This window comes from Stegostoma tigrinum, chromosome 21, assembly GCF_030684315.1.
Source record: "Stegostoma tigrinum isolate sSteTig4 chromosome 21, sSteTig4.hap1, whole genome shotgun sequence".
Classification (NCBI taxonomy): Eukaryota; Metazoa; Chordata; class Chondrichthyes; order Orectolobiformes; family Stegostomatidae; genus Stegostoma; species Stegostoma tigrinum.
This window is the reverse complement of record NC_081374.1, coordinates 41884109-41899560: the sequence shown is the minus strand read 5'-3', so window position 1 is coordinate 41899560 and position 15452 is coordinate 41884109. Positions and strand designations below refer to the sequence as shown.

The 15452-nt window shown below is 43.6% G+C and overlaps 1 protein-coding gene across 2 annotated transcripts in view; it reads left to right on the top strand.

Annotated features, from left to right (window-relative positions):
• Positions 1 to 15452, top strand: part of ampd1 (adenosine monophosphate deaminase 1 (isoform M)) — a 49993-nt gene that overhangs the window by 10225 nt on the left and 24316 nt on the right. The window contains exons 1-4 of one of the 2 annotated variants that reach the window (XM_048553274.2): positions 806 to 913; positions 6004 to 6169; positions 12659 to 12878; positions 14186 to 14315. In XM_048553274.2, the coding sequence (XP_048409231.1) occupies positions 6073 to 6169; positions 12659 to 12878; positions 14186 to 14315 (447 nt within the window). In that variant the 5' untranslated portion in view covers positions 806 to 913; positions 6004 to 6072. Of the gene's footprint in view, positions 1 to 805; positions 914 to 6003; positions 6170 to 12658; positions 12879 to 14185; positions 14316 to 15452 lie in introns of those variants that run through there. The other variant, XM_048553273.2, reaches the window with a different exon arrangement.

Genomic DNA, 15452 nt, shown 5'->3' with positions numbered 1-15452 from the left:
CTGTCAACACACCCTCTATTCCCAGTACTTGGTTAGCTTTACCTCTCCTATAACCAGATGATTGCATGTGGCGACGAACTTAAAAGACTGGCAAACTTTAATACTGCAGTAACGAGGAGAAAGTTGCTGGAAAAGCTCAGCAGGTCTGTGAAGACAAAATCAGAGTTAATGTTTCAGGTCTGGTGACTCTTCCTCAAAACTGCAGTGTTAAAGCAGAACATTCACATCTAGAGGCACAAATATTTTGTGAATCGGTTATTCTTTTGCATTTGTTCAGCGGCAGCCTAATCTGTCCCTTTGGCAGAGATGTTAAAACTCTCACTAGATTTGGAATAGGTGGTTGATCTTTCACGGACATCAATTCCATTCAGAGGGATGTGAAACCGTGGCTGGCAATTGGGATTTGGATTATTGCCTGCTTAAAGGGAGCTGTGAGTCATTGTGTTAGCTCAGCTGCTTGGAAACTGGCTCGGGTCAGAAATCATATGGCACTAGGTTTGCACAGCAATTTGGGCTTAATTCCTGCCCTGACTGAATAGTAGCCTGCCTCCTCAACATTGCTCCCTGGCTGAGGTATGATGACACTCAGTTGTCACTCTCTAATGGGGGGACTGCTTTGCACGACAGTTACTGACTTTGAGAACAGTTGAACTTTTTATACTGGATTCTTGGAAGAGTCACGTCTGTTGAATGTGAAGATATCAGCGCGAGTCAGAGTTCACTCTGTAATTGAATCTTGCTAAGGTCTGCCACCTATTTTAAGTCCACAGCTGAAGCAGTTGGCTCTCCTTTATTAGGTTCCTCTGTCAGCTGAGGACATTTTCATGCCAATGTGCTCCTGGATCATGACACTAAATAATGCTCTCTCAACCTGACATTGAACTCACATCCAACCAAGACAAGGTTTTAACAGGTAACAGTTAAAATAATTAACAAAATGCTAACTGATTGATAGAAAACGAGAGCAAATGATGTCAAATCCATTACGATTTAACCAAGCGTAATTAGATACCACACATTCTCAGGCATTGCTACATCCTAAAGTCACTTATTCTATGTGCACATTTTAAATATTCATAACCATTCATTGCAAAACACAAAATACTGCAGAGACTTGGGATGATGGCATGGTGGCTCAGTGGTTAGCACTGCTGCCTCATAGGGCCAGGGACACTGGTTCATGTCCACCCAGTCTGCATGGAGATTGCACATTCTCTCCATATCTGTGTGGGTTTGCTCCCTGTACTCTGGTTTCCCCATGCAGTCCAAAGATGTGGATTAGTCATAGGGAAATGCAGGGTTATGGAGAATGGTTGGGATGCTCTTCAGAGGTTTGGTGTGGACTGAATGGCCTGCTTCTACACTGTATAGATTCTATGATGATCTGAAATAAGAACAGGAAAAAGCTCATTGGGTCAGGCAGCATCTGTGGAAAGAAACGGTTAATATCTCAGGCTAATGAATGTTTGATGACTGATGAGCCCTGATGAAAGGCTACTAATGTGAAATGGTAGCTATTTCTCTTCATCAATACTGCCTAACCTACAGTTTCTTTTGATTATCTTTTTTATTGCTCATAATCCATCAATATTGTGATGTACTAAAGATAATGAATGATCAAATACATATCATTCTAAATAATGTAAAGAGGAATTTAGCAGGGTTAATAAATGGTCAAATAATTTATGTTAAGCAACTTTAAAAATAATCTACTCAGAAATTGAATTTTCTTTTTATGTTTTTGAGTTTTAGAACATTCAGGAAGGAAGCAGTCTGGCTTGTCTGATATCCTCACGCACAGTTGTTCCCATTTAGGGAACAGTGGGGGAATGCTGGAAGAATTATCCAGTCTGTTGAATCATATCATAAGCATTCCTTTCTTGGTCAGTAAGTTTCTGAGTGCGGATTGAACCCACTTCAGGCTCAGAGAAAGAGGTACCACTGGCTGATTGGTAAAGACTCAAAAACACAGCAGAATTCCTCTTTAACAATTAGCGACAAGGATTTTTAAAAATTTACTCAAGTGACATGGGCACCAGCATTTATTGCCCCAACCTTAGTTGCACTTGAGAAGGTGACAGTGAGCTGCTTTTTTGAACCAGTTCCTGTAGATGGACCCCCAAAGCCCTCATGGAGTGAATTCCAGGATTTTGACCCAGCGACACTGGGCGATATATTTCTGAGTTAGGATGGTGAGTGGCTTGGAGGGGAACTTGGAGGGGGTGGTGTGACATTTATCTGGTGCCTTGTCCTGGTCATGAAATGGTCATGGGTTTGGAAGATGCTGTCTAAAGACCTTTAGTGAATTTCTGCAGGGCATCATGTACACGGTACACGCTGCTGCTACTAAACATCGGTGGTGGAAGGAGGGAATGTTTGTGGAGCCTGTCAAAATTCTTGTATGTTGTTGGAGCTGCACCCGCCCAGGGAATCGGGCATTATTCCATCATATTCCTGACTTGTGGCATACCAATGGTGAATGGTTTTTGGGAGGCAAGTTACTCTGAATCTGCCTTTGCAGGAACAGTACTTATATGACTGGCCCAGTGAATATCAAGGCGTGATGGTTAGATTCTCTCTAATTGGAAATGGTCATTGCCCAGAATCTGTGTATCACAAATGCTACTTGCCACTTGTCAGACCAAGGTATTTGACCAGGTTTTGCTGCATTTGGACATAGACTGCTTCAGTGTTGGAGCCATGAATAGTGCTGAATATTGTGCAATCGTTGGTGAACATCCCCACTTCTGAACTTATGATGGGAGGAAGGTCATTGATGAAGCAGCTGAAGACTGTTGGATCTAGTGTGAGTGTAGCACCAAGATGCCCTGGCAAAACAGGAGACATCGGGAATGAAAGGGAAAGCTCACAGCTGGTTGGAGTCATACCTGACACATGGGGAGATGGCTGTGGTTGTTGGAGGTCAATCATCTCAGCTCCAGGACATCTCTGCAGGAATTCCTCAGGACAGTGTCCTAGGACCAAGCATTTTCAGCTGCTTCATCAATGACCTTCCCTCCATCATAAGGTCAGAAGTGGGGATGCTCGCCGACGATTGCACAATGTTCAGCACCATTCCTGACTCCTCAGATACTGAAGCAGTCCATATTCAAATACAAGACCTGGATAATATCCAGGCTTGGGATGACAAGTACCAAGTAGCAAGTGTGCCCCACAAGTGCCAGGCAATGACCATCTCAAATAAGAGAAGATTTAACAACCACACATTTGACTTTCAATTGTGTTACCATCATTCAGTACCCTATTATTAATTTCTTGGGGGTTACCATTGACCAGAAACTCATTCATAAATGCAGTGGCTACAAGAGTAGGTCAGAGGCTGGAAATACTGCAGCGAGTAACTCATCTCCTGACTTCCCAAAGCCTGTCCACCATCTACAAGGCACAAGTCAGGAGTGTGATGGAATACTCCCCACTTGCCTGGATGGGTGCAGCCCCAACAACACTCAAGAAGCTTGACACCATCCAGGGCAAAGCAGCCTGTTTGTTTGGCACACAACCCACATCACCAACACTCAGTAGCTGCAGTGTGTGCTATCTGCAAGATGCACTGCAGAAATTCACCAGAGATCCTTAGACAGCACCTTCCAAACACACAACCACTTCCATCTACATGGAATAGGGCAGCAGATACAAGGGAGTGCCACCAGTTGCAAATTCTCCTCAAACCACTCACCATCGTGACTCAGAAATTATCACTGTCCTTCGCTGTGACTGGGTCACAATCCTGGAATTCCCTCTCTAAGGGAAACGTGGTCCTACCTACAGCACATGGACTGCAGCAGTTCAAGGAGACAGCTCACCCCCACCTTCTCAAGGGCAACTAGGGACAGGCAATAAATGCTGGCCGGTCTGAGATGCCCACTTCCCTGAGTGAATAAATGAAAGAGCCTGACTTCAGCCAAGTCTAAAGGGAATAAAAAGTTAAACTAATTTAAATGATTGAATTTACTAATCAATGAAAGTTACAGTGTTCCAGCTGGTGCCATAAACATAATATAATTGAAGTAGCCGGAGTCAATAATGATAGTATCCAAAGCAACCCAAATGAATACAAAGAAACTTTGGTGAATATGCACATAATCATGATGCAATACCAGTGTCAATTGGCTAATGCCTCATAGACTAAGAATATACAGTACAGAATGTGGTTGTTCAACATGTTATGCCTGTTCTGAGGAAGGGTCACCGGCCCTGAAAAGTTAATTCTGTTTTCTCCTCCACAGATGCTGCCAGACCTGCTGAGCTCTTCCAGCAACTTTGTTCTTGTTCCTGATTTACAGCATCCGCAGTTCTTTTGGTTTTTATGCCTATTCCAACTATTTGAAAGAGCTGTCATTAGAGCCTTCCTCTACAGGTATTATAGAATCTGACAGTGCAGATGGAGGCCATTTAGCCATCAAGCCTATGCTAACTCACCACACAGCATCCACCCCATTCACATTTGCCATGGCCAAAGCCACTACACGGAATTTAGCATGGCCACTTCACCTAGCCTGCACATCTTTGGACTGTGGGAGGAAACCAGAGCACCTGGAGAAAAGCCATGCAGGGAGAACATATAAACTTGACGCGGACAGTTACTTGAAGCTGGAATCGAACCTAGATCGTTGGCACTTTGAGGCTGCAGTGCTAACCACTGAGCCACCATGCGATCTTAAAATATCTCTGTTTTCAATTATTTATCCAAATTCCTTTTGAAATTTACTCCTGAAGCTGCTTTCACCAACTTTTCAGTCAGTGCATTCCAGATCATAATAACTCAACAGTTGAAAAACTGTCCTTTTCCTGTTTGGTTCACTCAGCAGTTAACTGAAACTTTTGCTTGGTTCCTGCTGCATTGACAAGATTTACTCCCCTCCTGTAATTTTGAAAAATCGCCATCAAATTGCCCATTAACCTTCTGTCCTTGATGGGGAGCAATCTCTTCTTTAGTCTTTCAGGTGGTAAAGAAGGCATATGGCATTGCTTGCCTTTATTGGTCGGGGAATTAAGTGCAAGAGCCAGGATGTCATGTTGCAGCTTTAGTTAGGTCACACTTAGAGTATTGTGTCCAGTTCTGATCACTACATTACAGGAAGGATGTAGAGGCTTTGGAGAGGGTGCAGAAGAGGTTTACCAGAATGCTACCTGGATTAGAGGGTATGAGCTATAAGCAGAGGCTAGAAAAACTTGGGCTATTTTCTCTGGAGCAGCAGAGGCTGAAGGCAGACTTGATAGAAGTCTATAAAATTAGAGGATGCATAGATAGGTTTGTCAATCAGAATCTTTTTCCTAAGAGTTGAAATGTCTAATACTAGGGGTGTATGCATTTACAGTGAGGGGGGAAAGTTCAAAAGAGATGTGAGGGGCAAGTTTTTACACAGAGAGTGGTAGGAGTCTGGAATGTGCTGCCAGGGGTTGGCGGTGGAGACAGTCATGAGAAGGGTTTTTAAGGGGCTTGTATATAAGCTCATGAATATTCAAGGAATGGAGTGATATGGACTAGGGGCAGGCAGAAAGGATTGGTTTAATTTGGCGTCATGTTTAGCACAATATCGTGGGCCGAAGGGCCCATTCCTGTGCTGTGCAGTTCCATGTTCTAAAACTGAAGTGCTCCCCCACAATCCCAGTACATCCCAGCAACTCGCATCTACATGTGCTTCAAGGGTTTTGAGATGTTTCGGTGACTTATTGCAGCCAGTTACTCCCAGACTGTGAAGGTGACAACTCACCTTGAGACTTGTCCACTTGTACAGCCATCATCTTTGATCCGTGCTGAATGAAAACCACAAGAACTGCACACTCTGTAAATTAGAAACAAAAGCAGAAATTGCTGGAAGATCTCTGCAGTTCTGGCAGCATCTGTGGAGAGAAATCAGAGTTAAGTTTCTGGTCGGGTGATCCTTCCCCGATTGAGGGTGTAAGAGGACTGGAGAAGTTTAGGAACTGTGGGACACTCCAAACCCATTGTGAGTTTGATTATTTATCGTTTATGAACAGGTAACCGTGGAAGATTTTGAAGTTGCCTGCAAGGGCCTGTATCGAGCTTTGACCATTCGGGAGAAATACATGCGGCTATCATTTCAACGATTCTGCAGGACCACTGCACACTTCCTGCGGAACATGGAAAATGAGCAATGGAAAGAGGAGAATGAAGTGCACCCAAGTAAGGACAAGAACACGGTGGGAAAAATTGTCAGCATGTCTCAGTCACTCAGACTCGTTGTCCTATTTCAGAGCCTGATCCAACCATTTTCATTGTACCTCTCTGACAAAGTCAAGTCTTGCACTGGTTTCAGATCACACAAATTTGCTTTTATTGAAACATAGAAAATAAGAGCAGGAGTAGGCCATTCGGCCCCTTGAGCCTGCACCACCATTCAATATGATCATTTTCGATTTTGCAATCTCAGTATCCCATTCCCAATTCCTCTTCACACCTGTTCATTCCTTTAGCTGCAAGGGCCATGTCCAGCTCCCTGTTGAATATATCTAATGAACTGGCCCCAACAGCTTCCTGTGGGAGAGAATTCCACTGGTTCACAGCTCTCTGGGTGAAGGAATTCTTCCTCATCTCCGTCCTGATTGGCTTATCCCTTATTCTTAGACTGTGACCCCTAGTTCTGGACTTCCCCAACATCAGGAACATTCGTCCTGCATCTAGCATATCCGGCCCCATCAGGATTTTATATATTTCTATATAGAAAACGGGTTCTGAGGAAGGGTCACCGGACCCGAAATGTTAACTCTGTTTTCTCCTCCACAGATACTGCCAGACCTGTTGAGCTTTTGCAGCAACTTTGTTTTTGAGTCAAGTATCTGGGATCATTTGCACACTTTAGAAGTGCTTTAGTAACTCTTGAGAAAATCTTTAGTTTAGATAGCCTTTCTCAAACACTTATGCCAAAATGTGCCACCTCACACTGCTCTATATTAAATTCAGTCTGCCGCTTGCCTGCCTATCCGTATGTGAGGATCATTAACAGTACCAAATATAACTGGCAGGCTAGAGCAGAGCCAACAACTGGGAGCATGGAGTTTAATTAAGAAAGGATTTACTTCAGTGAAGCTAATGAAAATGTATTATGTGGTAGCTGGAATTCTACAGGGATTTGTATATCAAAGATTCTTTAGCAATGAGCCATGTCTTCTCGCTTTGCTATGATGGTTCTGTCCGTTATACTTCCTTCCATGTGTTGATGCCTTCACTAAATTATAAATCTCGATTGTACACTTCATTGAACTCTCTTCCAACAATTAGATCAGCCATGAACTTATTGAAAGGCTGAGCAAGTTCAAAGGCAAAATGGCCTGTTCCTTCTTGCAAATTGTATGTTCATGTTTTGAACAAACAGATATGTTTGTCCATGTAGATGTGTTCTTTAATCTTTCTTATTTACATGGTGATCTAATTCACTGCTTTTCCCTTATCTCAAATCAAACTGCTGCTTTTATTTGTAACTGTGATGGCTGCTATTATTTGGCATTTATTTAATGGGAGTGGAAATGCAGTGCCTGTGTATCAGGGCACTTACAGGAACGTGTGTGTTACTACTGAATTCTGTTATATCATAGTTCTTCAGCTGAAATTGTTTGTAGGTAGAACACACCCATATTCAATTGATCTTTCCAGGTTATCCAATGTCACTGTTCTTTCATCTCTGCTTTTTCTGTCACATGGGTTTCACTCAACAAAAGGGTAAACAAGGCAACAAGATCAAAAAACAAAGAACATTACAGCATAGGAGCAGGCCATTCGGCCCTCCAAACCTGTGACGCACTTTGCCCTTCACTTACAGGATTCGGATCTCTCTATTCCCTTCCTATTCATGTATTTGTCCAGGTGCTTCTTGAAAGCTGATACTGTGCCTGCTTCCACCCCCTCCTTTGGCAGCGTGTTCCAGGCAGTCACCACTCTTTGAGTGAAAAGCTTGATTCGCACATCTCCCATCACGAACCTTGAACCTGTGTCCCCTCGTAATTGACCCCTCCACCCTGGGAGAAAGCCTCATACTTTCCACTCTATGCAGGCCATTCACAATCTTATAAACTTCCTATCAGGTCAGTCCTCAAACTCCTGTGCTCCAGTGGAAATAAGCCCAGTCTATCCAACTTTATCTGGTAGCTGCAATTCCTCCATAGCATCCTGGTAAACCATTTCTGTTCCCTCTGCAAAGCATCCACATCCTTCTGGTAGTGTAGTGACCAGAACTGTATGCAATAACTGATTAAATGTGGAAAGTAATAGAGGGAATAAAGCTAGATTCTTGGACAGTTCTATATTAGGATTGGAGTTTAGGGCAGGAGGCTATATCTAGGAATCTGACAGTTGGGAAAGAATTAAGCAGAAGGGCAAAGCCAAGGCTGCCTCTGTATTGACTGCGATGGAAATACTTATTCCGGGCATGACTTAAGATGTTACTCATCAAATCACTGGTCTTTCTTCAATCCAGCTCGCTGTCTTTCTCAATCAGTTTTTCCCACGTTACATGTAAGTCAATGCTGCTGAACCATCTTCTCCAAATCCATTCACCTCAACCATTTTCTGTTTAGGGCTGATTTATAACCAGATACAAACCCTCCCCATTTATCTTGACTGGCAATGGAACCAATACAGGCTGGTATGCCTGCCACTTTGTGATGGGTTCTTCCTCACCCATAAAATCCCTATATTATGGTAGCAGGCCATTCAGCCCAGTGAGTCTACACCGAACAGATTCTCACTCTGACCCACCCACTTACCCAGTCCCTGTAACCCTGAATTTCCCGTGGCTAATCCACCCAGCCTGCACATCTTTGGACAGTGGGAGAATGTGCTAACTCCACACAGATAATCACCTGAGGGTAGAACTGACCTGGATCCCTGGTATTGTGAGGCAGCAGTGCTAACCGCTAGGCTACCGTATCACACTGCGCCTGCCACTCAGTGTGTTCTAAATCTTCAATCCAGCAAAGAAACTGCAAGTCAACTCTTAATGGTAATGAGGAATGATTTTTATCTACTTCAAAACAATACTATCATAACAAAATAGACTGCAAACTAACAATTAACGCTACAAATCTAATTAACTATCTTATACTTTAACAACTTTCAATGATCATATACCACCTCACTCGATCTTGGCCTTGATTCACATGGCAACGACCATCTGATCCTTCTTCTCCCGGTGATCCCAGGGCCGTCTCTTCTTCACGGTTGTTGGCCTCGAGTAATCGTTCCCAAGGGTGGTGTTACAATGATTCTTATACCTGGAAGCTTTTGTGTCCTTTTGGGAGGGTTTTTGATTCCTTCCAATGGATTGATCAGGGCTCAATCACCCTGACTGATCAGATCCAATCAGGATTGATGTGTTGTATTGGGGTGGTCCTTGGGCCTCCATTCTTGAAGGTGTTGCTGGAACATAGGTCAGGCAGCTTTTTGCAAATAAGGGTGTGAGGTGCTACTTTGTTCTGGAAAACAACTCAATGCCTCCTATTGTCCCAGGGATGGGCTGGGTCAATTGTATATTGTGCTGTTTGCAGCTGCATCCTATCTGGGTCTGTAGCTTCAGGGATCGCAGGAACTGCCTATGCTGGAGAATCTGAGAAAACAAGGTGTAGAGCTGGATGAACACAGCAGGCCAAGCAGCATCAGAGGAGCAGGAAAGCTGGCGTTTCAGGTCAAGACCCTTTTCTGAAGTAGGGATTAGGCCCGAAACGTCAGCCTTCCTGCTCCTCTGATGCTGCTTGGCCTGCTGTGTTCATCCAGCTCTACACCTTGTTATCTCTGGATCTGTAGCTTGTTTATTTCGGTGTTTTTTTTTAAGCGCAGATACTTTTGTCCAATGCTTGGCTCGATTTCCCAGCATGCTTTATTTATTACCTGGTTTTTTGAAAGTCAAGTGGCCTGTCCAGCTATATCTTTCAACCCTGTTAAACACTAGAAAAATATGATAGAATCCAAATCTTCCTGTTTGTGGATCTTTGAATATAAGCTTGCAGATGCATGTCAGCACCGAAGTCCTCTTGTAGACATTTGTGCTGCCATTGCTGTACACGTTTAAACTCTGGATGAAGTGCCTGGGACCCCCTGCAAATATCTCTGACCCTAAGCTCAGGGCTAAGACTTGGGCTTGATACATGGAATGGACCAATGCCCCCGCCCTGAATGTATGCCACTGTTTAAAACCTGCTCTAACCCAGTGATGGCCAACGTTACTGAATGGAGCACCACAGTCAAGTCTCCCTGACCATCCCTCCCAACTGAGCCGACCTGAAAACACCCCAGCCTCCTGCCAACACCACCATCCCCTTGCCACCCAGCCCGAATCCAACTACTCCTCTTGATCCTCAGATACCAACCATCCCCTCTTCCTCCACTGAGGTACAGTGCGATTCATGTAAGCCATGATGTTGTGAATGATCGTATGGTTTTTACATAGGTCAGAGAGAAGACACCAATCTAGAATGAACTTATGAAGAAAGCAGTCTTAGACCACTACACTAGAGAATTATATTTGGGAATCTCCTACATACAGATGCATAGGAAGGAGTGTTACAGTCCATAACAAGTTAATAAACCTATCTTGGAGTCAGAGTTAAGGAGCAAATAATCACAGGGACAGCAGCAACCCAGATGGGTATCTCAATGAGAGGCAGCAACATTGGCTAAAAGCACAAGATAAATCATTACCTTCCTCACCCACTGACAATTCGTACCATTCACCCACTGACCATTCAGTAACTCGCTCACTCACTCACTGAAAGACTTGGACTTTTAAAAACTTACCTGGATGTAGCAGCTACCATTTTGAAAAGCAGGTGTGCCCTCCTTTCACCATGAGGGGGGCGCAGAAAAGATTGACAAGGAGGTGAATGGGACTGGAGGGTTTGAGCTATCAGAAGAGGCTGAATATTGTTCCTGGAGCATCGGAGGATGAGGGATGACCTTACAGAGATTTATAAAATCATGAGGGGCATGAGTAGCAGGAATAGTCAAGGACTTTTTCCCATGGGAGTCGAAAACTAGAGGGCGTAGGTTTAAGGTGAGAGAGGGAACATTTTAAAACGATCTGAGGTCCTTTTTCATTCATAGGGTGGTGCATGTATGGAATGAGTTGCCCATTGGAAATGGTGGAAATGGGTACAATGAAAACATTTAAAGGACATCTGGGTGGGTATATGCTTAGAAGGGTTTAGAGGGATATGGGTGAAATGCTGGCAATTGGGACTGTGTCAAACTGGGATGTCTGGTCAGCATGGATGAGTTGTTTCTGGGATGTGGGTGTCGCTGCCTGGCCAACATTTATTGCTCATCCATAGTTGCCCTTTAGAAGGTGGTGGTGAGCTGCTTTCTTGAACTGCTGCAATCTTCCTGCTGTGGGTTGACACATAATGTTATTCGGGAGGGAATTCCAGGATTTTGACGTAGCAACAGTGAAGGAACGGTGACATTTTTCCATGTCAGGATGGTGAGTGACTAGGTGGGGAACTTGGAGGTTGTTTGTGTTCCCATGCCCTTATCCTTCTAGATGGATGTGGTCATGGGTTTGGAAGGTGCTGTCTGAGGATTTTTGGTGAACCTATGACTCTAACTCTTACTGTGCCCAATGATCTTCTCCATGGAGAGGCTGTGCTGACTCGTTAATGCCACAGGTGGGATTGGAAGTCCCTGTTATAAACTTGTAAAAAGGCTGGTTTGTAGCATGCTTCAGGAGTCAATGCATTTAACACCAATGCCGGCAGGAAGATCCGGGCCTATATTTAGATTTTAAAATTGTTTCAATGTTACCACATAACGACATAGCATGGTCTGGCTCTGGAATTATCCTCACTCATAGGTCATCGAGGCTGTTGTTTCGTGGAAAGACCTATCCAATGAGTTCAATTACCTACACTTTCCCCATAGCCCTGAAAGTATTCCCTCTGATCATAATTCTACAGGAATGAACTTGGAGCAGAATGAATGGCAATGATGTACTGACTCTGTTTCAAAGCAGGAACACTGCAAGGTGTTTGTAGGTGGTGGAGGGCAGTATATTTACAGTAGCATCATTAAAAAAGGACAGTGGTGTCAGGTTCAGAACTACCACCATAGCAACATCAATAAAATGGCATGGCAAAGAGGTTGGAAGTCAGAAACTAGTGGTGAAGGAACATTGGAACTCCTGTGTCATGACCACGAGTCATTGCCCTAAAGTACAGTTGACATTTTTCACTTGTAATTCCAAAACGTGTTCTCTGAAATTTGCTGATAAATGTGGATGTGACTGTAAATTAAGTAGCTACTTAGAGTCTCAAATCTACAGATACAAAGGAAACTTCAAACAACAGCTAACTGTACTGAGGAAAAGACAAGTCAAAACAGACTGGATTGTGCTTGCTTGCAATTACAAAGATAACAAGGATGTGATGAAACCATGTTCAATATTAAGGCACGTGTCCATGAGGGAAGGGGTCTGTTTTACTTCAATCTTGTTGCAACCAACCAAAGGGTGAATTAATAGATATGGAGCAGTTTGTCTGCCTTTGCTGAGGACCTCAACAATTTGGGATATCCGATCTGGAACTGTAACAAATTAGGGCACTTTTGTGGGGCCTGACAATCCTTAACTTGTGCTTTGTGTCTGGAATTTTGTTTGTACATAGACTAAAAAGTGTCATTATTTTGTTTCAGTATTTACTCCACCTTTAAAGACAGGGGGAGACCCCTTTAGTCCAAAGGACCTACCTGAAAATCTTGGCTATGTATGTAGGATGAAAGATGGAGTGATTTACGTTTATGCAAATGAAGAATCAGTCAAGAGAAATGAGCCCAAAGACTTACCATTCCTAGACCTGGCCACCTTCCTGGATGACATGAACTTTTTAATTGCATTGATTGCTCAAGGGCCTGTGTAAGTTACAATTTTGCCGAAAACAGAAAAGATATTTTAAATTGACCTCTGTGAATTAAAATCAGTGAGAAATGGTTTTCCTAATGGGTTATTAAATCAAGGCACCACTCTACATCCAGAGGCCCCCTTGGCTTAGTATTGACATACTCACTCTGCACACCATCATTGCTCGTAGCTTTTGAGGTCCCGATTTTCACACAGTCAAAGGAGTCCAGAACAATAAAATAATGGCTGGGTGTGGGCAGTGAGCCCATCCCCTATTCCCTTGATCTGATAGGCCCCTTTGGTCAGCATCTCCTAACCCTCACACATCATACCCCTCCTCACCCCTAATCTTTTTGGAGCCCTGGATCGTTGATCTCAGAAGAGATGTGAGCCACAGTCTGGATTTGGGAACCTTTTGAAAGGTAAGTTCAAAAGAGCTTGGCCACATCACCGCTGACACCCATACAGTGCTCAGGCAATTCAACACCATCTCCTGACATGCTCAATCACCCAGGATATACCAACTCACTCAATGCAGAACTAGTAGTATTAACTTGGACAGGGTGGAATATGGTTACCCAATCTGATTAGGCAGGATATGATAACATTAACCCAAGCCCCAGCTCCTGGAGTTGAGCTTGATTTTAAGGCACAAATGTATATTTTTTATTTATTCATTCATGGGATGTGAGCATTGCTGTCTAGGCCAGTGTGTATTGCCCATCCCAGAGGGTTAGGGTCAACCACATTGCTGTGGGTCTGGAGTCACATGTAGGCCAGACCAGGTGAGGATGGCAGTTTCCTACCCCAAACGACATTTGTGAACCAGAAATAGTAGGAACTGCAGATGCCGGAGAATCTGAGATAACAAGGTGTGGAGCTGGATGAACACAGCAGGCCAAGCAGCATCAGACAATCAGGTAGGCTGACATTGTGGGCTTAGAAGGGTCTAGGCCCGAAATGTCAGCCTTCCTGCTCCTCTGATGCTGCTTGGCCTGCTGAGTTCATCCAGCTCTACACCTTGTTTTCTCATCAGTGAACCAAATGGGTTTTTCCAACAATGGTTACATCATTAGGCTCTTAATTCTGTATTATTATTGAATTCAAACTCCGCCATCTGCCATGGTGGGAATTTAAGCCTGGGTCCCCAGAATTTTACCTGGGTCTCTGGATTAACAGCCCAGCAATAATAGCACTACGCCATCCTTATTGTTTTGGTGCTGTGTGATCGCATACAATGGAATCTATTTGAGAATCAATTCCGTTGTGTCTTGAAATGATCCTGATTGAGATGGATTTCTTCTCTTGGTTCCTTGGTGTAGGAAAACATACGCCCACCGTCGCTTGAAATTTCTGAATTCTAAGTTCAATCTGCACGAGATGCTGAATGAAATGGAAGAGATGAAGGAAGTGAAGACTAATCCTCACAGAGATTTCTACAATGTCAGAAAGGTGGAGTGTTTCTTTCTTTATCTTGGTATATATTACAGAAGTCGGACACATGTCTTACCCACATTTACTCTATCTTCCCAAACGTCAGACTGGTCCACTCAAAAGCAAGAATAAAAGTGACATGGAAGGGCATAGAGAGGGCAAGAGAAGAGGAGAGAAAGATGGTCAGATGTGAAAGAGATGCAGTAGACAGGGGCCAACATGAACTACAAGAGTGGAAGAAGTGGAAGAGATTCAAAGTTGGAGAGCTGAGAACCGTCTGGTAGAGGATTTGAGGAGGAGGGTGTTTTAGGTTGCTGCGAATTTAAACTAAGTGCTGGATTTTTAAGAATTTAAACCTTACCTGTTATTCTTCTTTTGCATGGTTAAAATGAAAAACGATGTTTGAGGCAAGCTTAGACTTTCTAAAAAAAAGTTTGGTATTTAGAGCTTCTTATCTTAGGCCCTATAATATAAAATATAGGCTTTATGCTCTTACAGTATAGGGTGTCAGTAGCAATCTGTCTACAAACAACGGATTTGGAAAAAGAGTGGGAATTTTAAGGCAAATCTACATGAGCATATGTTTAAGGGGTAAAGTGGCAGTCAGTGGATGTGGGAGACTAGGGAACAATTGATTGTCCCGGGAGACTATGATTGCAGGAGGTGTGTTTGGATCCATCTCCTGTCAGACCATTTGGATTGGCTGAAGAGGCAGTTGGAGTCACTGAGGAGTATATAGGAGGCACAAAGTGTGATAGCTAGTAGCTTTAGAGAGGTGGTTACACTGCAGATTCAGTCAGATAGTTGAGTGACTGTCAGGAGAGATAGGCAGGTGCTGCAAGACTCCACTGTGGCTATCCCTGTCTCAAACAGATATACCAAACTGTTGCAGGGGATAGACAGAGGAAAGCCACGGGATAGCAGTGGCAGCTAGATCTGGACAACAAGAATGAATCTTCTGTTAAGCAGGGTCTCTGAAGGTTCAAATAAGTAATTAATGCAGGGAATTCTCCTGTCAATGGCACAGATTCAGTAGCCATGAGTGAAATTCAGGATGATATGTAGCCTCCCTAGGGCCAGGGTCAAGGAGGTCTCAAAGCATTTGAAGCATTTGGTCAAAAGAGAGAGTGAGAAGCTGTATGCTGTTGTACACAT